Below are 23,771 nucleotides of genomic sequence, written 5' to 3' on the forward strand. Positions count from 1 at the left end.
TGCATACCAGGCACAGTGCAAAGCACCTTACATTCATTAACTTATTTAATCCCCAGCAGAGTCCTATAAGGAAGTAAATATTCTGTCTTACAAAGGATGAATCTGAGTCTCTGAAAGGTGAGTTTCCTTGAGGTCATGCACAGTATGGGGCCAAACCATACGAGGGTGTATGTATGTGTGTGTGTGTACCCTTTCGGGTGCATGCGGAATTGGACCATGTCAGTAGAGAGTATTTTTTTAAAAACATGCATGAGAATAAAGGTGCAAAGGATGTCAAAACGCCCGAGGGGTAGACTATAACGAGCACTTGTTATTTATAAGCCATTTTAGATCCATTCCCACCCTTCTTAGGCAATCTAAGTTTCTTTTGGGTGACCAACTACTCCTGATATGTCCAGTGTTAGCAGACCCTGGGCACATGGCCCAATTAGAATCTCTCCTTTAAGTCTTCACATCTAGCAAGGAGTGACGCAAGCCATGAGATTCATTCAGATAGCACTGGAAGGGGGTAAATAAAATCATTTCTGGAAATGAATAACCTTGTCCAAGTCTGGACTCCACAGTTTACTAGTCATCGGGCATTGAGCACATTGCATCACCTCTCTGTGCCTTGTTTTTTTTTTTTTTCATCTGTAAAATGAGGACAATAATAGAATCTACCTTATAACTGTTATACACTTAGAGAAGTACCCAACACATAGCAAGTTCTACTTTGGTGTGTGTGTCTGTCTTGAGATAATTCCATCAGTTTTCAAGAGTTTACAATTCTTTCCTGCTAATGGGACCCCTGGAGCATCTTGTTTGCTCCTGTGCTTTCTAGAGAAAGGCACCCCCGGCCTTCTCATTGATTCTGTGTGCATCTGACACTCTGCTGATCCATTATTTTTGCGCCTCCTGCGTCTTTCCTTCATCTCTCTGCGTCTCCAGTCCAAGTTTCGCCCATCTCTCGGGCACCTCCTCTCCAGGAGCCAGAGTCAGTCTCTGTCACCTGCAACTGCAGAACACTAGCTGGCATGTCAATTCCATCTCCCTGCAAAGCTGGGACTCTAGAAGCTCCAAGCTATATCCCCCAACTCCCAGTGGATTTCTGCACTTGACATTGGAAAGTCGGTTCTCTCCCAAACTCACGTTTGAAGCAGTGCTACCAAAACCACCCAGACTGGCTCCCGATTGCTTAGTAAACACCGCTGAGGGAATCTCTGGGCTATGTGGCATGGTGGGACTATTGAGGATTATTTGTCTCAAATTAACAATGAGCAAATGGAGATCCAAGGAAGTAAAAGGGCTTGTTAAAAGTTACACAGTACGATGGGCTGGCTCCTAGCTCAGGCTATCTCTGCTAAAAGACCGATTAGCCTAATAGGATGGGAGATGGGCCGTGAATAAGGCTTGGGCCTTTAACTTAAATCTTTACTAAAGAATTTGTCCTTTTTCAGTTCTTCGCTTTCTCTCAATTTCTTTAAGCTTAATACTACCTCAGAGCCTTTGCACATGCCGTTCCCTCTGCCTAGAACTGTTTTTCCCCCTTGCCCCTCCCTCACTCTTGACCTAACTCTTTCCCCTCTTCCAGATCTAGGCTTCTCTGTCTCTTCCAAGACCACCAGCTCTAAGGTGATCCCCTTACCGTTGCCAATGTCAACATCTGTCTGTTTCCTTAGCAGTTAACAGCACTTGGTTGTTATTATTATTATTTGCCTATCTTCCCCACCACGAGATTGTACATTACCTGGGGGCAGGCACTCTGACTTGTTCTGGTTAAGTGCTTGGCACAATGTTTGATAAATAAATGGATGAATCCCAGAATCATCCAATCAGAAATCAAGACGTCATCTAGTTTCTAGTCTCTCTCCAAAGTTAAGGAATAATAGCTTGGCCAAGCTCACAAAGCTAGTTAGTCATTGTCTGGGAAACACAAGATGCTTATTCCTCACCTCCAAATCTCAGAGGCAGGTATAATCATCACTACCATATCATCATCATCCCCATTTTACAGATGGGGAAACTAAGGCTTAAGATAGTTCGTTACCAGCCCAAATCCCTCAACTGGGAAGTGGACGAGCAGCGGACTCGAACCCAGGTCTCATTCAGACGTTAGCAGGCTGTGCCTCGCTCTGCCAGTCTGTAAATGGGGTCTGTCCAGGCGGGAGGCGCTGCGAGGTGGAGGCGGGAGCGCGGTAGGAAGAGGAGGGGCGGGTAGGACGAGGCGGCGGGCCGGCTCGAGCTCCCCTTGGCAGCCGGCGCGGCGGCGAGCCGGGAGGGGGGCGCCTGGTTCTCATCACGCGCGCGGCGGGGCGGGGGGCGGGGGCGAGGCGCCGGCACAAAGCGCCGCCGTCGCGCCGCCGAGTCCCACGCGGGGAGCCGCGCTCCGACCCGGGAGGGGACCTCCGGCAGCCCCCGCCCCGCCCCGCCCCGCCCCCGCGGCCGCCCCTCGTTGGTGGCCCGACAGCGCCGCCCGCGTCTCTCTCTCGTTTCTCTGTGTCTCCAGTCCAGGTTTCGCCCGTCTCTCGGGCACTTCTTTTCTCTGTCTCTCTCCCTGTCTCTCCCACCTCCCCCTGGAGATGAGGCTGGGGTCAGAGCCCCCGGCCGGAGGGCTTCAGTGCTAGGCGAGGGCCGGGGACTGCACCGGACAGACGGACCCACGGACCTACTGACCCCGTGCGCAAGAGAGGAGCAGCCGTCGCCGCTTATAGCCCGTCACCATGGTAACGCTTGCCAAGGCCTCGACCACCTCCCTCTATATTCTTTTGGCGGGATCCTCAAGGGGATGTCCAGCGCCGACCCCAACCTTTTATGCTGTGACGACCCTCAGTTACTGGCCACGGCTCTGCACTTCACTGTCCCCGATGAGCAGGGATGGGGTGGTAGGGGGGTACGGAAACCCATCCCTGGTGATGCCATCTCTGCATTCTGGGGTGTAAACTGGATGGTGTAAGACGATGACTTGTGAAGTTTGTTATTGCCCCGTGCCACTGCATAGATCAGAGCTGGAATCCGGGCTCTTGGGCCTTGGAGCAAACTTGCTGTGGTGTTGCATTTCAGACTTGGGGCTGAGCGTCTGATATGCCCACTGTCCTGCTAGAGTTTGGAGGTGGATGGGGGTTAAAGGCCTCTCCCAACTCAGTAAGGCAGGGCAAAGCTAGGGGAGTTAAGGGTGCAGAGTAGAGAGGAAGACATTGCTCACCAAAACTTGGGATGGTTTTGCTATTTTAGACTCAGGGCAGGGAAGTCAGATACACACATTGTGCCAGCATGAGGTGCTTCTGTGGGAACTGGGTGGGAGGTAGGCCTGCAGGAGGGGACAGAGGCAGGACAAAACCCTCATCCCACTTCAAGAAGGTTGGGATGAGGCGCGTGCGCGCGCGCTTGTGTGTGTGTTTGGACAGAGAATGAAAGAAAAGTCTGTTTTCAGAGAATCCCAGCCCAGCTCCAGACAGGCTCAGCAGTCCTGGGCGGATTCACACCCATTCACAGGAGGTGGGGGAACTTGGAAACGGGCTGTGAAAACAGGCCAGGGCTTTAACTCCTTGACTGTGATCTACCGTGTTGAATTTGTGTGGATTTTCACTAGCAGCACATCCACACACAGAAGAACTCTACATAGAGATATGTTCACATGGACACACATGCATGTCCTCTCATACATGTCCACCTGCTCTCCCATACTGCTAGAATATGGGCATGTGGCACAGACATATTGCAAAACCAGGCTCCTAAATTCATACACCAGCAGGGAAAGTGTACGCACACATTGCTCTTGGAACTGTTCGACGATAATCGTCATAAGTTAATGTTATTCACTTCTCACTGCAGGCAAGGCCCTGCTCTCGGTCATTTACATGCAGGAGCTTGTGTAACTCACAACAACTTTAAAAGTAAACCTGCTGGTATCTCCATCCTACAGATGGAGACCTGAGGATCTGGCAGCTTAAGTGGCTGCTTAAGGTCACCCTACCAGGAAGTTGGAGTTAGGACGGTGTGAATTATGAACCTGCCCTCGGCTATCATGGCCACACCAGAGCCACCTGTGCCAAGTGGTATTTTCCAACCTTGCCTGATTTTGGATATAACTTAGTTATTAGTTTTAGAATTCAGAAACTCTTTGCTGAACCCCAGACGCTAAGACCAAGGGTCAGGGACTAGGTGGCCTTCTCAAAGAATGAACAACTCTTTCCTGGATGGGAATGATGGACAGAGTTCCCTCCTATTGTTGCCTTTAAATATTAAAGGTTATCACCTGCCCATTTCTCTGGCCTCACTTCTGTACTCTAGACACTCTGACCTTGGTTCAGAGCCTTGTGGTTTTCATACTCCCTCCTGCCAAAAGGAAGTATGAGTGGGACCCCTTCCCCTGATGAAGTCTATTCATTCCGTACATCACTGCTCAAATGTCACCTCAGGAAAGCCTTTCCTGATTTTCCCAACTCTCACTCTAGCATGCCGTAGTCGCTCCTTCATGGCACTCATCACGGTTGTAATTTTCGTGGGATGATTTGATGAATAGCTCTCTAGTATTCTGGGGTAACCCAGTGTCAGTCAGAGCATCTTATGACAAAGGAGTTTAGGGTTTATCCCACATCCCCAAAATGTTAGTATTATCATAATTTTTACATATCCACTTAATACTGGATAAGGTATTATAAGAAAATAATAAAGCTACTACTTATTATTTGCTCAATATTTTTCTTTAAATCAACGTATTTTATAAACTTAAAAATATATTTAAATAGGAAATTTCACATCATGGCCTTGAAAAACCAGTATCCATTGTCAGAATAGGTAGTAACTATAAAAACAGGTGCAACAAAGGCAAATCTGTGTTAGAAAATTCTGGCTGGATGGGGTTGGCTCATCTTGAAGACTACTTTCTTTTTGTTAAAAAGAGTAATGACTAGGTATTGAGAGGTGTTTAAGAAATACTGGCAATGAACTGAGACTTTCTGTTCTGTGTCGTCAATAGCAGGGGATCCTCATTCCCCAGGCCACAGACCGGTACCAGTCTGTGACCTGGTAGGAACCGAGTGACACAGGGCAAGGTGAGCAGCGGCAAAGGAGCGAAGCTTCCTCTGTATTTGCAGTTGCCCACCCCAGCTGGCATCACCGCTTCAGCTCCGCCTCAGATCATCAGGCATTAGTTGCTCATAGGAGCACTGGTCCCTGGTGCCAAAAAGATTGGGGACCGCCAATCAAGGGGACCGAAAGAGAACTGAAGTAACTCTCTCACTGTGATTTCATAATGAGTTCACGTCCTCCCCAGATCGTTGTGATACTACCCCGCACTTTGAGAAAAACTGGCTGAGTCCAATCCTAATCATTCGACTTTGCCAAAGTACTGACTTCATGTGGTCCCCGAGACCATCTGCTGTGTGCCAGGCCCTTTGTAAGGACCTGGGGGAGAGATGTGTAAGCCCTAGTAGGTCTTGCTTTGGAGGCTCGCAGTCCATAGGGAAGGCAGGCTTACTCACTGAGAATTCTGGGCTGTGAGATGGCCAGAGGGAGTCCGTCCCTTTGCCTGGAAGCACACGTGTCATGAGAAGAGAAGAGATACAGGTGGAACAGGGCTCTAAAGGGTCGGGGGAGCTCTCCTGGTCCAGGGAGGGATGTATGCTTCCTAAAATGGGGCACCCACCACGCGTCCTTGGAGCAGAGACTTTTGATGGCACTTAGATGAATATTTCTTTTCAGTTTCAGCTTCTCAATTTAGTAAGTGTTAGGAAGTGATTTAAACAATACAGACACATGATAATAAATACAAATAGATTTAAATTGAAAAATGAATTGACAAAGTGAAGTAAATAATAAACTATTAAGTAAATAATAAATGAGAACCTGCGAACAGCAAGAAAAACTCGCGCATGCAGGATGTGGGTGATGGGGAGGCCCTGGTTAGTATGTAAAGTGCATTAGAAGAAGCAGGAAATGTACACTGGATGTAGACTCAGGCCACCAATGCTAGTCTGAGTTGCTAAGGCAATAGGGAGCCACTCGAAGTTGTTGACCAGTGGAGAGTCCCAAAGGCCACTACAGTAGCCAAAGGGAAGCCTGGCCTGTTGGCAGGGAGCCTGGGGAAGAGGCAAAAGAGCTGGTAGTTATTTACACAGATTCATACCCCAGCTCTACCATTTACTGGCAGTAAAGCCTTGATCTCAGTTTCTTAACCTGTGAAATGGGAATAAAAATATCTACCCCACAGACTCATTGGGAAGATGAAATAAAATAACGTATGGAAAGTGCTTAGTCCAAGCACCAATACAGAAGACTTGCTCAGTAAGAAGTAGTTCTAGTTGTAATCGTTATTATGTGTTTTGGGTGGGAAGTGGGGAGCTCCAGGGTTGAAGTGACCTGATGAAGGTCGCACAGATGATACATGACAGAGCTGGACTTGAACGTGGGTCTCCTGACACCCACTCGCTTCTTGGTTCACTGCAACTGGGCTGTTTTTCCAGTTTCTGAAAGTTTTTAAAAAAAATTTTTAATCGGAGCCAATTCTCACTCATACCTCCACCCACACAAAAATAAAAAGGAAATAAAGCAGGAGAAGGTTTAGTTGGACATGAGTGAGAACTTCTGGGCAGCCAGAGCAACAGAATGCTGGTTTTAGAATCTTCAGCTTGGAGAAGTTCGAGAGGAGTGTCCCAGGTAGCTGGGGCTAATGGTCACAACCTGACACCTGCTGGGCTGCACCTGGCTCACAGATATGTTTGTTTTGGCCACCCTATAAAAAACATGAGAGGTTTTACTGAAATATCAGTAGGCTAGGCAATACTGGGTTAAGGCGACACTCGGCTAAAGCTGATGAGATGGAGCATGTGCCTCAGGCCCCACTACTCCCTATTGATTCCTTGACACCAAGGATGACTGTCAGGGACCACTCACCAAAAGGCTACAGGGGTTGTCTTCTCTTCTCACACTTGGCTCACTCTCTCTTGCATGTCACCTGTCAGGCGCCTGTAGGCATTTGCATCTGTGGATGCGAGTTTAGATTCTCCCTGGGCTTGAGAAGGTAGATAGAGAAGGCAGAGCTTTCTAAACCTTTTCACCAACCAAGGATTAACTGATCTCATTTAGAAATTACTGCCTAACTCTGAACCTTTCTGGACCTGATGATACCTTAAATTCTAGATTACCTTGTTGGAGATAAATAAGCCCGATGTCCCTATATTACACATGGGGAAACTGAGGCCAAGGTTACCTAGTGAGTCAAAGGTGGAATCCCATCCTCCCTAAGCATTTCTGCTACGAAGGAGAGTGGGTGTTGAAGGCAGCCCTAGGATATTACCGACCTAGGCTCTTCTCGACGCTCTGTCTTCCCGAGCTAGGAGGTGCTGATGCTAAGTGATTATAAGATCTTTGCCTAGTGAAGCAAATGAGTAAATCTGGACCTATAAGAGAAGTTCAGCCCACATCTCAGAAGGCCCGACTAACAACATCTGGTGAGACCATTCAAAAAGAGAACCAGCCTTTAAAAACCACACAATCACATTTTGATTTTGCCCTTGATGATAAAAGCTCTACGAGCTGGTTACAGAATGTTTGGAAAATCCAGCAAACTATAAAGAAAATGGAAACAGTGCCTTACAAAGACCCTGGCCCTCACAGGCCTCAGGGGGAGCCACAGCGAACACTCTTTGATGGCCTCTTGGCTGGCATGTGTTTTCCATGGTGCAGATCAGACCATGTGGGGATTTTTCCTTTAAAAAATTCCAATAGTCAGAAGAGTAGGTACTCCTGGGGTGGCAGTGCCATCTGAGAGGGGGCCTCTTTCGGGGATAGTGGAAATTTTGTATATTGGCCTAGGTAGTAGTTATAGGGGTACTACGTAAGTGAATAAACATCAGCCTGTGCACTTCATATTTGTTTTACTATGTAAAGATAAGACATAAGATTATCATAATAATAGAGGCTCATTGGAAAGACATTGAAACAGAATTTTACAAAAACCTGACTCCTCTCTTCCCATGCCTCGGATGGAACTACTGGAAACAGATGCTTCTCTGTGTCCTTTGGCACCATACAAGGTCCTTGGGAAGGTCCATGAGCATCATATAGGTGCCAGCCCTGTGGGCCGGCTTCGGCTGGTCCCTTTGTGGCCTCCTTCTCTGGCTCTGGGTTGCAGGGGCGGGGCGAACCGGAGGCTGTAGCCTGGCGCTGGCTTGTCTCGCCTCTTCCTTTCCAGCCTCACGCTGTCTTCTGCTGAGGAGCAGTTAAAGGTCCAGCCAGGCTGCGCTCACTGGGAAGGAATGGAAACATGTCGATTAAGTTTCACGGAAATCATTTTGGGGGGCCCATGTCTGGCTGACGGTGTTTGGGTTCCTGTGGTTCCAGGCTGGACTGCCCGGCTAATCGTGAGTAGAGAGTGGCCAGCTTTCCTTCCGACAGCCTCCTGGGCTCCTTCACAGCATGCTTCCCCCAATACTTGAGCTTATGAGCCCCTGGGGTTCACGCCTATAACAGGTAATGCCCTGGCCAAGAGCTCAGAGTCCCGTGAACTTGGAACATTCTTCCTTGTTACTGGCTGCCTCTTAAACGGTTATAGTGTGTGTGGCAAGATGAGCCAATTTATGAAAGCCAAGGGCGTCCCAGACTGTGAGCCTTGGTCTGTGAGAGGTAAAAAGCTTCTTTAGGACCCACTGGAAACAGCACAGGACAGGCAGCTGGGAAGGCTATCTCCAAGACTGGTGGCCCCAAAGCAGATGAGGCACTGAGTTATAGGAAAAGAGAGCAGGCTTGGCTGATCCAGACCTGGGTTGGAACCTGGCTTTGTCTTCTTCTCTCTGATCTTGGGCAAGATCAGCCTCAGTTTCTTTATCTGCAAAATGGGGTATTTCTACTTAGCTCCTAGCATCATTGTGTGGCCAAGCAAGTGGGTGCGGGCAGAGGGCCTGGGGCACAGTAGGTGCCTGAAAACTGTTGTTATTCTTGGGGTGATGGTAGTAGATTCAGGAAGAGACTAGGAAAAGGAAGATGTCTTTGCACAGAGGCTGTGACTTGAGCTTTGTCTGACAGGATGAGTAAGAATAAATAATAAGTAATAAAAATAACAATAGCAGTAACACCTTTTACTTTTCCCAAGATGCCCAACATCTGTTATCTCCTGTATCTCCAGAACAACCTCTGTGCGAGGCAGGCTAGGACCCAGGATCCCCATTTACAGATGGGGAAACTGAGGCACATCAAGGAAGAGCTGGGTCAGCTCATTGCTCCCAGAGGTTGGGATACAGACAGCAGTTGGGACACAAGTTGTCACAGATTAAAAGTAAATAACATGGACTCATGTGGTGAGAGAGTCAGTCCCTTTTGAATTCTCCTCTGACCTTTTGAGGACCCAGAGAGAAAACCTCTCTCCGGGATGATGTCTTAAACACATTTCCAATGCATGGCAATCTTACTTTGGAAGAAAGAAAGAAAGAAGAAAGACTTCAGGAGGTGACCAGATGTCCCTAGAATTTGTTTTCATTACTTACTTTCTATTTCTTAAAAAGTTTATTTTTATAGAAACAGAACATCAAAAATAAAATCTATTTTATATAACAAGCGTACATTTATTATGTGGTTATATATTACATGACCTATATAAAATATACTTTAGCTATTATAATAATAAATATACATATATTTATATAAATAAAATAATATAAAAACCACCCAGTGCACCATTGGTTTATTTTTGGAGTTTCATTCTATTTGTAGCAGTTGATACTGATTTTTCCATTTAAAGTGGTGGTCTAATAATAATATAATATGACCACAAATATAGCAGTGATGTCTGTTGCTTAATGAGCACCAACTAAGTGCTAGTCCTGTGCAGAGAATTTATGTGTATTATTTCATTCAATCTAGCTCGACTCTTTTAAGGGAGGTACTGATGGGAGGAAATTTAGGGGAGGAAATTGAGGCAAATAGTTAAGTAACTTCCCAGTCCTGTAATCAGGAAGTGGCAGAGCCAGAACTTGAACTCAGGCAGTCTGGCTTTATTCTCATAACTCTATGGTAACATAGAGTCTCCCTTCGAAATGCAATTACATAATTTCTTTTTTTTTTTTTTTTAAGTAAGTGGATTTGAAGAAAGACAGTAAGTGCTAATAGTACATATGATTCTAGGATATGCTAAAATTCATGACGGTGACGTGAATGATTAAATTTCCAAAAACAAAATGAAACACACCTAGCCCAACTCCCTTTGGACACGAGGAAAGGGGCCCAGAGAAGGAAGGCACCTACCCCAGGTGGCACAGTGAAGTGGAACCCAGGGGAGCCAGTGGCCTGGGAGAGGCCGGGTGGAGTGGGGAAGGCATCGTGTATCTGTGTGTTCTCGGGTGGCAGACATGGCCTCTAACTCCCTGTTTCCATTCCCACCACTGTCATTAGAATTGCATGGGCGGTGGGTAACTATTGGGGTTTGACATTGCTTGGAGGGGCATTGAAAGCAGTTACCAGGCCAATTGATACAACCAGTCTGCCATATTGAAGACCCCTCCCCACCTCAATGTGAAAATAGCCCCTTCTGGGCATGTGCTACATCGTCCCCTCTGAGCTTACGGCCAGGACAGTGCCAGGCCCTTCTTTCCTTCGGAGCGGGGGCTATAGACATCCATTCATTCATTCTGCAAAATAGTGATCGAGGACCTACCCTGTACTCGGTGTGAGTACTGGAGACCCAGTGTTGACAATGATGTATGTCCTCATGCTCTGGGCTGGTGTCCCCTGTTCTACAGCCTCCTGGCATTAGAATATTTCTAAGACTGAGAAATGTCATCTTCTTCTTCCTCTAAGTTCCAGTTTTATTTCCCTGTTTCCAGATGCTTGTATATAAAAACGAGGATTCTCATTTATTTTCCTCTTCCTTTGCATCCCTAAATGTTAAATGGACTCAGATCTTTCAACCAGTCTGGGGCAACCAGAATGGCTTCCATTAGGCTTTGTAAGAGCTGGAAATCATAACCATAGATTATATTACTGTACCTGGCTGAAAACCTCTGGCCGTGTCCAACTTGCCTATTTGATAGATAGGAAGACCGTGGTGGAGAGAGGGACATTGTACTTATCCTTCTACAACACTTATTGAGCACCTATCTTGTGCCTGGGGCTAAAGACTCTAGAAGCATAGGAGCCGTTGCCGGCTGTGTTTCTATTGCTGCTTAAGCAAATGTTCACAAACTTCGTAACTTAAAGCAACGCAAATTGATTATCAGAAGTCACTCAGGGCTCCTTGGGCTCACATCGAGGTGCTGGCAGGCTGCATTCTTTTCTGGAGACTCTAGCAGAGAATATGTTGCTTGCCTCTTCCAGCTTCTAGGAGCCGCCCACATTCCTTGGCTCTTCCTCCATTTTCAAAGCCAGCAACATTGCACCTCTCCGACTGTTCTTCCACAGACACATTTCCCTCTGACCCTCGCCTCCTCTGCACCCTCTTGCGCTTTTGAGGACTCTTGTGATTGGATTGGGTCCACCTAGGTACTCCAGGATGATCTCCCTATTTTAAGGTCAGCAACCTTTATTCCACCTGCAACATTCATTCTTCTTCGCCATGTAAGGTAACATGTTCACAGATTCCAGAGATTGGATGTAGGCATATTTGGGGGCCATTATTCTGCTTAGCATTCCTGTCCTCAGGGAGCCCAGAGTCCACTGAGGCAGACAGCAATCAGTGAGGGAACCGCTGTGGTGGGGACACCATAGAAGCCCAGAAAAGGGAACACCTGACCTGGGCGAAGAAGGGAGGGAGGTCAGAGAAAATCTGCAAGAGATGCGGGCTGACCTGAATCTTGAAGAATGAAAATGAGTTAGCCAGGCGAAGCATGAGAGAGGCACTGAGGCTGGAGGTGAGGCTGGATTGGTACGCGGCGGCAAGATCACGGGGCATCTGAGTGCCTGGATGACATTAGAGGGCTTTGAGCGGGAGACCGGCAAGATCAGATTTGTATTTGAGAAAGGTCACTCTAAGGTCCTGATGGAGAATGGCTGGAAGCGAAGCTGACTAGAGGTTGGAAGGCAATGAAGAAGTGATTCAACAGAACAGACGATAGATGTCTGGATCGGGTGGGGGCAGGGAAACAGAGCAGAACGAGTACGTTGGCGAGCTGTTGGAGGAGAGAAGACTGTGAAAGGCATGGCTGAGAGTTGTTTGGCGGCCACGGAGGCAGGAGTAGGGGTTGGATGATGAGCAGATTTCTGGCCTGGGAGCTGACCGGACGGTGGCGCCATCCCTGAGGTGGGGACATGGCAGCAGGGGTAAGCTTAGGAAGGCATTGAGTTGAGTTTGATGCATTGATGGTCTGCGCCTAATAGGCCTTTGGGGGAGGGATCTAGAAGGCAGCTGGATATGTGACACTGGAGTTCACTTATCAATTATATCAACTCGTATCAATTAGTTATTGCTATATAAAAAGCCACTCCAAAACTCAATAATTAAAAAACAGCCATCAGTTCTTATCACTCAGGCACCTGCATGCTGACTGGGGGTCGTCAGATCCGGGCTGGGCTCCACTGATGGCTTAGCTTCAAACGGCAGGTCTGCAGATCTGCCAGGTGGTGGGATGTGGGAATGCTGAACTCTCCTCCCTCTGGGCCCTGACCTGGCAGCCTCCCCCAATTTCTCCACTTTGCCTTAGACCAGCGGGTAACATTTAGGCAAAGACCTGCAGGAGGTGAGAGAATGCGGATGTCTTGAGAAAGAATATTCTAGGCAGAGGGAAGAGCCAATGCAAAGACCCTGAGGTGGGATCGTGCTGAGTGCGTTTGAGGAACATGAATGAAGGCCAGTGTGGCCGGAGGGAGTGAGTGAGGGGGAGAGGGCGGGAGAGGAGATCAGAGAGTGGGGCCTGGGGAAGGGGCCACTACCCTTATTATTACTGCTATCATCACATTTTATCCTCTCCCTCTGTTCCTTCAGGACCCCCCATCCCTGGACACAGCCATCCAGCACGCCCTGGCGGGCCTCTATCCTCCTTTTGAGGCCACGGCACCCACTGTCCTGGGACAAGTGTTCCACCTACTGGATTCAGACTTCCGGGGGGATGGGCTGAGCTTCCTCCTGGACTTCCTGATTCCTGCCAAGCGCCTGTGTGAGCAAGTACGAGAAGCAGCCTGTGTAAGTTGGAAGGGACGCCCTCCCAAGGGAGCAGAAAGGTCACTTGGCCTTTTATTCTCTGACATTTAGGAATCTATCACATTTGCACTTTCACTAGCAGGGAGAAAGTCTGGATAAAGAGTTCCCTGTGGGTTCCCTGGCCCCCAGGAGCCTGCCCTGGGCCTGACGTTGTGGGCATCACCAGGCTGCCTTGGCTGAAGCGGGGTGGTTTCAATGGAAACAGAAGAGAATATTCTAGACCTTTCCTAGAGCCCTCGAGTCCTCAGGCCTCTCACTTTCTTCCCAGGAGACTTCTTCAAAGCCAGATCTCAGAGAGGCCCCTCCTGGGGCAAAATGGAAAGAAAAATGTTTTAGGCAGGACTCATTTAATGTGTTTAGCACAGTGTCTGGCATATAGAGTTTCATACACATTCATTGTTATTATAAGAGAAGGAAGATTCTCACTGAAACATTTGCAGCCAACTCCTGCATATCCACATTCCATTATTTCATTCACATCTTTCCCCATCCTTATTTCTTCTCCCTGACAAGCTATACGACACCCACTTCTTTTACGTGGCCATTAAAACTACATCTTTTAATTATAGGTGAATTTGTGTCACCTCAGAGCAGTGGATAGTAGCATAAAATTAACAGTATGGCCTCAGGGCTATACGAATGCCAAATTCAAATCCAGTCTTCATCACTGTAAACTGAGGGGGTCATGTCTTTGCTCTGAGCTTTAGTTTCCTCGTGCAGAAAGGGGACATGTTAATAACGTAGTACCTACCTCACGGATATGCGCAGCACAGAGCCTGGCGTGCAGCAAGTGCTCAGTAGCTGCTGCCTGTTACTATCCTACTTCCTCCTTTCCTCGTCTGAAATAAGAATGTGCCAGCCTCAAAGTCTGCCTTTGCAACCGCCAGTACCCAGAGGCAGCAAGCCACCCCCAGAGGAAGTCTAGTGGCGTCTGGAGACACAGGCGACTACAAACGTGAAGGTCTAAGCACAGTCCTGATTTTTCAGCTTACCAGCTGTGTGACCTACAAGCCAATTCTTTAACCTCTCTAAGCCTCAATTTCCATGTCAGTAAAGTGAAAATAATAATGCCTGAACTGGCTGCACCCCTGAGTTCTCATGAGAGTCAAATAAGATGGTCATAACTGTCAAATAAGATGGTCATAACTGTCATCTCTATGGCGCTTTGTTATTTGCACCACGGGGCTGTTGCCGGACTGTTGTCTCATTCAGTGGAAAGGTGAGGAAAGCATGTTGCAAACATCAGAGGGCCAAGTGAAAGGAGTGGAATAACCTGCAGACTCGTGAAGCTTTTCCGAGGGAGCCAGAGCTACAAAGTAACTGATGCGAACTAGTTTATCAATTTGAGGTACGAGTATGGTCAGACCTCATTATTTCTCCAATTAGGAATTCCAGGAAACATCTGCTTAATTAGCCGGAAGTTCAGTGTCACCCCATACACATCCGAATTATGTAAGATTATCCTACAGGAATTAGACTTTTGTCCCAAGGCCAGGTAGAGAGAGAAAGGCTTGTTGTCAGTCCGGTAGAGTGTTGTTCCTGTGGTTGACACAGGGGGGCACTGTTGAATACTGGTCCCGCACAGCCCAGTGAAGAGGCTCAGCTAAGGGATCACTAGGTAGAGGCTGGCTCAAGCCACAGGAAGACTTGTTGTGTCTCCCTATACACGGAGTTGCTGGTACCTTCTGTTTAAAACAAATTTAAAGTTCTGCCTCACTTGCTGTGTTGCCACCACTAATACGGAATGAATAAACAAAGAAATGCTACATATACGGGCCCAGAAAAGTGGACCGTCTTTTTCAAGGCCATCCAGCAAGTTCCTGGCAGGGTCCGATGTCCTGACTTCCCACTCAGCGTTGCTTCCACTTCACTCTTGTAATCTCTCTACTTAAAAAGAGAAGGGTATAAAAGCAGTAAATGAACTTTTCATTTTTTAATCGAAAATGCCCACAATTTTCCTGAAAGCAAATGTTGTCAAAGGGAGAGGGAATTAATATTTATTGAACATCTACCTATTATATGCCAGGCATTGTATTAGGAATTGAAAAAAAATTTGTATATATTACTGCACTTAATTTTCATACCAGCCCAATAATAAAAGTATGTCTCATTATTCCTATCTGCAAATAGAAAAAATGAGGCTCGAAGGAGTTAAGTAGTTTGCACGAATAAGCAGTTCAGACCTTGGAACTCATGGCTCCCTAACGGGGAGGGCTGAGGTTTGAGCTGGGCTGAGAGGAGGTTCGGACAGTTGGAGAGAAGGGGGAAGCGCAAGTCCACAGGATGATCCTCGTGGGGAAGGCACTTGCTAACTAGCGCCTTGCACTCAGAGCTTTTCTCCCTTGGGCCAGTAGGCTAGCAAGTATTTTCAAGGTCAAGGCTGGGAATAGGGTGAGGCAAGAGGCACAAAAGGAGCAACATTTCAGAGGCGCCCACTCTCAGGACTGTGCGGCTTACGGGGCCTGAGTGTGGGGCCTCCTCAGATGCCGTGTTCTAAGTACCTCTCTTGTGTTACCCGAATCTGAGATCTGTTCAAGATTCCTTCTGGGAGAGGGAAGGATGCAGACCATGGGTGGGGCTTTCAAGGCCAGATCCTCTGACTCTGTCCCCTTCTCTCTGTAGGCCCCCTACTCACACTGCCTCTTCCTGCACGAGGGCTGGCCGCTGTGCCTGCGGGGTGAAATTGTGGTCCACCTGGCACCCCTCAATCCCCTCTTATTGCGGCAGGGTGACTTCTACCTACAAGTAGAGCCTCAGGAGGAGCAGTCTGTCTGCATCATGATCAAGTGCCTCTCCATGGACCTCCGCACGGTGGATACAAAGCCTGTTCCTACATCATCCTACCCTATACTTTTCACCCAAGAGTGGCTGGAGGCCATCAACAGTGACTTTGAAGGAAGTCCCCTACACAACTGCCTGGTAGCTTCAGAAGAAGGGATTGCCCCAGTGCCCTGGACCAAGATAACCAGCCCAGAGTTTGTAGATGACAGACCCCAAGCAGTGACCATTCTCTCCCCGACCGAGGGTTCCCTTCAATTAGAGGCACTCGATTTGAGCAGCCCTCAAGAGCTGCACCAGGCCAGGTCCCCAGAAAGCCCAGTGCTTCTCAGCCGGAGCTTGGCCAAGGGTAAGGGCAAGAAGCATGGGAACAAGTACCCAGGACTCATCAAAGTGGAGCAAGCCGGGCCTGGGGAGGTGGCCTTCGGGATGGACGATGTGGCCAGCCAAGACTTGGAGGGAGACTATGTGGCTCTTCTGGACATTTCCCAAGAGGGCAGAGGAGGGTCTCCCAGGAGGGAAGCAGAGACATCCAATGGCTCTCCTTCAGGAGCGCTGGAGGTGCTATCCGGAACTAAGGAAATCCCTTTCTCTCAAAGGATGCTGCCTCTCTTGGGGGTCAATGGGGAGCCTTCCTTGGAAAAAAAGGCTTGTGTGAAGCCAGCAAGCTTGGAGGAGGAGCCCTGCGTTTTGGGCTTGAGGAAAAAGGTCAACCATAAAGCCCCCTCCCACAACTCAGAACTCCAGCCCCAAGAACCTAACCTCAGTGTCCTCGAGAACACACCGTACTGTGCCTCTGGCCTCAGAACAGGGGTCTCAGAAGAGCCAGCTGCCCCCAAGATGGAAGGACCTCTGGGAAACCCAGAGAACACAGTCCAGCTCAGGCCTGGACCAAAACAAGCATCCTCTCCCCGGCTGTGCCCAGCTGCTCCTCCTGCTGCTCCAACCCTTGAAACTGAGTTGGGAAAGAGGACCAAACAGGGAAATGGGAGATTTCCCCAGCCTGAGGCCAGCCCTGGACAAAACACCTCCTCCTCCAGATCCCCAACTCCTGGGCTCAAATTCTCATTCTTGAAGGGGCAGAGGCAAGCCCTCATGCCCTCAGGGAAAGCCTCGCTCCAGCACAGTGGGCCCTGGAAGGTCTTGTGTTCACTCTACTCTCCCAAACCCAACCAAGCCAAGTTCTCGAGGAAAGGTAAGGTGCCCACTCAGTCAGCTGAACAGGGAAACTATTCTCTGGATAGTATCAAGTGACAAGATGGTACAAGCAGTCAGGGGCAGAGACCCACCTGGGCTGGCGTGGTCTCAGGAGTTGAGAGTTTTGGGTGGCATGTCAAGAGCCTTAAATTCTTTTGGGTCTAGAACTGAGCAAGGTCCTGTGACTGTGTTATGACAACTTGAGCCCACACGCCAGGCTCACCGCACACTGGCTGAGTGACCTTGATCAAAGACTTAACTTCTCAAAGTCTAGGTCTCCCTCTCTGAGCAATGGGGATGTCTCCTGCCTCACAGAGTTGTTTCGAGGTTCAAAGAGACACCAGAAATAAGGAGCTTAGCACAATGCCTGGCAAACAGTAGGAGAGCAATAGTTGTAAGCTTTCATTAGTAGTCAGAAGATGAAAGAGAAAACATCTCCCCTGGGTAAATCCATCTTTTGCTCAACACCCTTTTCTCTGTTGCTTTTCTCCAGCTGGAACAACTCAGACCGAAACATCTGGTCTGACTGCTGACTTGGGCCCACTGACCGGAGGAAGGGCTGCTTTCCCAGAAGCTTCTGCAGGCCCTTTGGAAAGAGGCCCCACCCTGGATGAGCCACCAGGGCCTGAGCCCAGGATTGGGGCTCTGAGTGTGGAGATCGTCCACTCCAGGATAGCGTGCCTGCCAGGTCCTCAGGATGATAGGGACAGGTGGAGGTGAAGGGGAGGCAGCTGCTGTTTGTGGGGGAAGACAGGGAAAGTTCTGGAGGCCTGTGTTCTGGACGGAGCCTCCCTGAGACACAGGCTCCTTGTCTTTCCAATGAAGGAGTTAGATTATATAAAAGCAGTTTCTAAGTATCCATCCCAACATCCGTCATCCATCCATCTACCCATCCAAACATCCATCCATCCTACTTTCACTGAGGCACCCAAGGTGTGTGTCTGAGGTCAGGTTCCTTAGAAGCTGAGCCAGAGACAAGGATCCTTTGGGAAAGTGGTTTATTTCATTGAAGGTGGCTCTCAGGGGAAGGGGAGTGAGGGAAGCAGGGCAGGGTGGGGGAGGAGCTAAGCAAGGATGTGGCCTGATCCCATGGGGTGGGGAGCTCTGGGGCTTGACTTACAATTCAGAGCTAGTTCTATCTTAAGGTGCAGGGGGCTGGCCTTTTTTGCCTGGGTCCATCGGTCATCAATCCGGGCTGATCCTGGGCTGGAAATGCAGGGTGAGCCCATGATCCAGTTCAGCAGAGGGCAATTCTTCAGAGAAGGGGGCATTTAAGAGCTATTTACAGCCAATACTTAAACTGCTGGGTGCTCTGGCCTGATGAGGGAGTCTGGATGGGGCATTAACATTATCTAGTACAGGGGACATTATAATTCTTGTTTAATCTTTATTCATTTTTGCAATAAATATTTATCGAGCACCTGCTATATGCCAGGCCCTGAGCTTAGCACTGAAGATTCAGCAAGAAACAAGTCCGATGTATTCCCTGTTATCAGGAAATCTACATTCTAGTGGCAGAGAAAATTCAACAGGTTATTAAAACTCAGTGTAAAAAAATTGTGGCCATACAGGGGGCTGCAGGAGAATAGGTATCTGCGTGACCCCAAAGCTCACTCCATGAAATTTACTGCCCAGGGTGTCCAGGACAAAGGGGGTCCCGAGGAAGCCGAGGCCACCTCTGCGTGGAAGGATTCAGGGATGACTTTCTGAGGAAGTGGATTTTCAGCTGGGTCTTGGAGGATGGATGAATAAGAGCTCAGTGTTCACAGAGAGGGGAGAGAAAGGGCATTTCAGGCAGAGGCCTGGAGGCCACAGAGCAGGTTTCTGGGACAGAGGGTGCTACCAAAGTTCTCACTGCACACGTGTGTTCTCTGTCCTCCAGGTGGTCGGGACAAGGTGGGGCGGCCCCTGCTTCTGGTGTCGACCACCCCGGAGGCCTGGGAGGCACCATGGTGCACGGTCTCAGAGGTCACCAAGCTGCTCTCCTACCTGTGCACTGTCCCCAGGTAAGAAGCTCAGCCAGCTGGCCACTCCACCCCCTGACCTTTGAGCCCAGGACCAGGCCCCGAGCGAGGAGACACTATATCCTTCCATCCAGTCACCTGTCCCCAAAGCCAGCCCAGATGCTGGAGGGAGAATAGGACGTGCTTAGTCCCCGCCACTGGGGGTTTTCAGGCTGGTGAGGGAGACAGATGGTATGCAAGAAATAAACCATGGACAAACAATTCTAAGGGGTTGTTAGTGTGGTGATGAAAGCAGGGTCCTCAAACTTCAGCATGCATCAGACTCTCCTGAAGAATTCTTAAAACAGATCTGGGCCTCGCCCCCAGAGTTTCTGATTCAGTAGGTCTGGGGTGGGGCCTGAGAATTTGCATTTCTAGCAAGTTTCCAGGTGATACTGATGCTGCTGGAATGCAGACCACCCTTTGAGAACCATTGTTGTAGAGTGAGAAGGGTGGGGGGGGGGCTAATTCCAATTGGGATATCATGGGAGGCTTCCCTGAGGAGGTGATAATTGAGCTGGCATCTGAATTATAAATATTTGTTGAACAAATGAAGGTTGAATGAGTGGGTGAATGAGTGATGAGTGACCCAGGCTGATTTCTAACACCCCCCACCCCCACCTCCACTACCATTCAGACTTCTTGATGGATTGGCTAGAGAAGGGGCACCACCTTTTCCTCTGAGTCCCAGCCCCAGCCAGAGTGGCCTCAGAAGTGGTTTTTGCTTGGGACTATAGTTATAGACTCCACCCCAATCTAGAATTCCTGCTGCTGGGGGTAGAGGGAGGAGGGACGGATGGAACCCTTTGGAACCTTCTCCACCTACCTCATCCCATTGGAGCCATCACTGCCACCTGCTGGCCAGTAATTGTTATCCCTCTTTTCCAAGGCTGAGTAGTTTTTTTGGCCTGATAGGGAGATGGGACCCCCTTTTCTGTGCTGAGAAGTGGCCAGAGTGATAGACAAAACGCTGGAATCTCACTGACTTGCTGTGTGACCTTGGGGTGGTAACCTCCCTTCTCTGAGGTTCACCTGACAAAAGGGGATGACCAGGTGGGCTTTTAGATCCAACTGTGGTCACATAAACCATGGAGCGTGGTGTGCATGAGGTTCCTGTGTGCTAGGCTTGCCTCCTGCTTTGAACCAGAATTGCTGGCACCTGCTCTGGGCCCAGCTTCATGCCGGAACATTCTAGAGACCCAGATTCTCCTCACATTGGGTCCTGTGGGTCTCCAGGCTGGTGGTGGAGGCAGACGTGGAACAAACCACTCTCCCAGCATGGGCATAGCCAGAGGCAGGCGAGGTGTGGGACATGAAGTCAGAGGCCTGGTGTCACTTCCGAGAGCCTCCTCTCACTGCTACATTGCCACTCTGTGCCTCAGTTTCCTCTTAGAGAATAGTAATAATAGCAAACATTTATATCCCTCTTACTGAGTCCTTTACAGTAATGAATTGATTGGTCCTCGCCACAGTGCCAGGAGGCTGGGCGCGAGTATTATCCCCACTTACAGATGGGAAATGGACTCCCAGAGAGATGAAAGAACTCACCCAGGTGACCAGATAGGACGGCAGTGCCACAACTCCACCTTCATGCTGGCCACCTCTGCTTTCATCTGTGAACTGACTAGTTGTGAGTTTCGAAGGCATTCAGGGTTATTTTCCCAACCTGCCTGATCGTCAGAATGGCCGAGGGCAGTTGAAAGCACAGACTCCCTGGCCCCGCCCCTGCCAGCCAGATTTGTGTGCGTAGGGGTGGGGTGGGGTGGGGTCGGGGACAGTTATGGAGTGGAGGTGAGGGTGAGGGATCAGTATTTTAACAAGTTCTGACGACTGGCCAGTTTGGGAAATTCAAAGGTGTGAACCAGTAAGGGTGCTTTGGTTGCAATGAACGAATTCCAATTAGAAATGTCTTAGCAGATAAGGCAATTTATCATTCTATGTCTCTGCCTTACAGCTCTTTGTAAGAACTTTTTAAAGGACAGATTATCTTTTCCAGAAGTCCCCCAGCAAAATTCCCCTCACATCTCATTGGCCAAAAATGTCACATGACCCCTATCTAAGCCAATCAGAGGAAATGGGTCCCTCTTAGTCTCAACCAATCATAAACTAGCCCCTGGGGTGAGGGAGCCATGGTAATATGGAGGAAGTGGGATTCTTGAACAAAATGAGAGTTCTATCCACACAAAAGAGATGGGTGAATGCTGGGTGACTCACCCATTGCAACTGGAAGAGTGGCTTATAGTTTATAATTATTAGGGTGTAAGAGAAGGCTGAGCAAAATACTGTGGGAACATTGAAGAAGGAGCAATGGGTTCTACAGAAGAATCACGGGGGGCTTCTTTGAGGGAGAGACATTGGATTTTGGTCTTATAGGATGAAGAGTCCACCAAATAATCAAGGTTCCCAGCAGCCAGTTTTCCTTGTCTTCCACTAGGTCCTTTCCTCTGGAGAGCCTGGTCTATCCAGCAATACTGTCAATTCTGTTTACCGCCCACAGGCCAGAAGATAAAACAAAGGGGCTGGCAGTTGTGATCGATGCCAGGAAGCAGCCTCCACACCCTGGGTTGGTCAGTGCCCTGCAGGCCATCCAGGTGAGTGAGAGGTGGAGAGCATCAGCCTAACCGGTCTTGGGAGCAGCAGAGGCCTTCTGATATTCGTGGAACAGAGGGAGCTCAGAGCTGGGTCCAGTGCTCCCAGGCAGGGTCTCCTAGTTGCAGCCGGCAGAAACCCTAGCCCAAACAGGCTTAAAGACAAAAGTTCATGTGACTTGACAGTCCAGGGGTTGAAGCCAACTTTGAGTATGGCTTGATTTTGGGGGCTCAAATATTGTCACCAAGATCCGATTCTTCTCTCTCCATTTACAGCCTTGTTCTCCTGGGAGGGTGACCTTCTTTCTCAGCCAGGCCCCCCTTTTGGTGGCAGTCTGCTCTAACTTCATGTGGTCCTTTATTCAAGTCCAGTAAGAAAGAATGAGAGATTCTTTCCCCAGAGGTCCCAGCAAAAGTTTCTTTGTATCTCCTTAGCCCCGATTGGTTCAGGTGTCCACCCATCAACCAATCTCTGTGACCAGGGAAATGTGACACACTGACTGGCTTAGACTTAGGTCACATGACCCGCATGAACTGAGAAAAGGGGAAAGAAGAGATTCCTAACCAGCTGCTAAGGGCGGCAGAGCAAATTGAAGTTCAGTATATGCTCACCTCTCCTCTTCACTATATAGATGGGGAAAATGAGACCCAGAGGGGGCGGGTCATCTGGGAAATTTGCAGCATGGCTTGGACCTGCTTCTCTCTTGGTTTACCCTCCAAACATACCATACGAGGGTCTCAGCCTTGGGGACCCTCTGCCCTGTCCCCATGGCCCATTTGCCTGCTCCTTAGTGGGGAGACTCAGTGGCATGGCAAAGGCCTGGGCAGAGCAGCTCTGATACGGTTTTCTCTGACAGGCTCTGGACCCAACATCCATCCGTGCCATGCTCTTCCTGGGGGAGAAAGAGACTGCTATCCCACTGGAGACATTACCTGACATTCAGGTGAGAAGAAAGCAGCGCTGGCCAAGGTAGAGAGGAGATGTTGGGCTTTTGCTGAGCTGGAGTAAAGAAGTACACATGTCATGATCTAGGAGAGGCTCTGAAATAATATAGTGTTTGTCACACTATATTACAAGGCCCAGATACTATGGTTCGTTGGCCTCGTCCCCATGGCAGGCATTGCCAAATCAGTCACAGAATTATTTCTCTCTGGCAATCCTATCAATGCCTGATGGACACCACCACGTGACTGAGAGCTGCACGTGACATGCAACCTGTCTGAAAAGCTTCATCTAGTCAACCCCTCCCTCCTTGTTTTTCAGGTGGGGAAACTGAGACCCAAGGCCACACAGCAAGCAGGAGGCAGAGATACCTTTTCTACCTGACCTTCCTGTATTTCTCCCCCTGGTTTCTCTCAGCATCTCCAATTCAGATGCAGAGTTGACTTGGGACTTTGCAGGAAAGAGCCTGTCAGCTCCTTTTAATTAATGCCATGTACAATAATCATGAATGTGGGCACCAGGAAATGATTTTAAATGCCTCCTTCTTCTTCCTGGTTAGTGACGAGGCATATGGCCTAGAGATGTGCTTTTCAAACTTTAGTGTACCTACGAGTCACTTGGGGATCTCATCAAAGTGCAGGCTCCAATGAATTTGTTCTGGATGGAGCTTAGGACTCATCTTAATATACTCCCAAGGTGATACTGATACTGCTGGTCTGTGAACCACACTTTGAGTACCGGGGATAATTAGTGGGCCCCACCCGATCCCAAGCTTAGATATCTGGAGCTATTTGTAGCATAAACCTCAAATTTCACTGACTGGGAGAAGCAGTCACCTAAATCTCTCCTCCATGTCTTAAGGCAGGGGTTCCCAATCCCCGAGCCATAGACCAGTCCCAGTCCGTGGCCCGTTAGGACCTGGGCCAAGCAGTAGGAGGTGAGCAGCAGGCAAGCAAACAAAGCTTCATCTATATTTGCAGCCGCTCCCTAGCACTAGCATTACTGCCTCAGAGTCACGTCAGAGCATCAGGCATTCGATTCTCATAGGAGCACCAGTTCCTGGTGCCAAAAAGGTTGGGGACCACTCTCTTAGGGGATACTGTTAGGGTTTGATGACCTTTCTTAACAACCTCAAGGAGGAGACAGCACCTCGGTGA

General features: G+C 48.9%; 1 protein-coding gene across 3 annotated transcripts in view; it reads left to right on the forward strand.

Annotated features, from left to right (window-relative positions):
- The first annotated feature begins 2,413 nt into the window (after nucleotides 1-2,413).
- The window catches only part of KIAA1755 (KIAA1755 ortholog), a 38,608-nt gene continuing 17,250 nt past the window's right edge, over nucleotides 2,414-23,771 (forward strand). For 2 of the 3 annotated variants that reach the window (XM_016148283.2, XM_036229419.1), the window contains exons 1-7: nucleotides 2,414-2,702; nucleotides 12,890-13,087; nucleotides 15,728-17,078; nucleotides 17,574-17,768; nucleotides 18,963-19,086; nucleotides 21,581-21,674; nucleotides 22,529-22,615. In XM_016148283.2, coding sequence (XP_016003769.2) covers nucleotides 2,700-2,702; nucleotides 12,890-13,087; nucleotides 15,728-17,078; nucleotides 17,574-17,768; nucleotides 18,963-19,086; nucleotides 21,581-21,674; nucleotides 22,529-22,615 — 2,052 coding nt within the window. In that variant the 5' untranslated portion in view covers nucleotides 2,414-2,699. The remainder of the gene's footprint in view (nucleotides 2,703-12,889; nucleotides 13,088-15,727; nucleotides 17,079-17,573; nucleotides 17,769-18,962; nucleotides 19,087-21,580; nucleotides 21,675-22,528; nucleotides 22,616-23,771) is intronic. The other variant, XM_016148285.2, reaches the window with a different exon arrangement.

The sequence above is a fragment of the Rousettus aegyptiacus genome, unplaced genomic scaffold, assembly GCF_014176215.1.
Source record: "Rousettus aegyptiacus isolate mRouAeg1 unplaced genomic scaffold, mRouAeg1.p scaffold_m13_p_12, whole genome shotgun sequence".
Taxonomy (NCBI): Eukaryota; Metazoa; Chordata; class Mammalia; order Chiroptera; family Pteropodidae; genus Rousettus; species Rousettus aegyptiacus.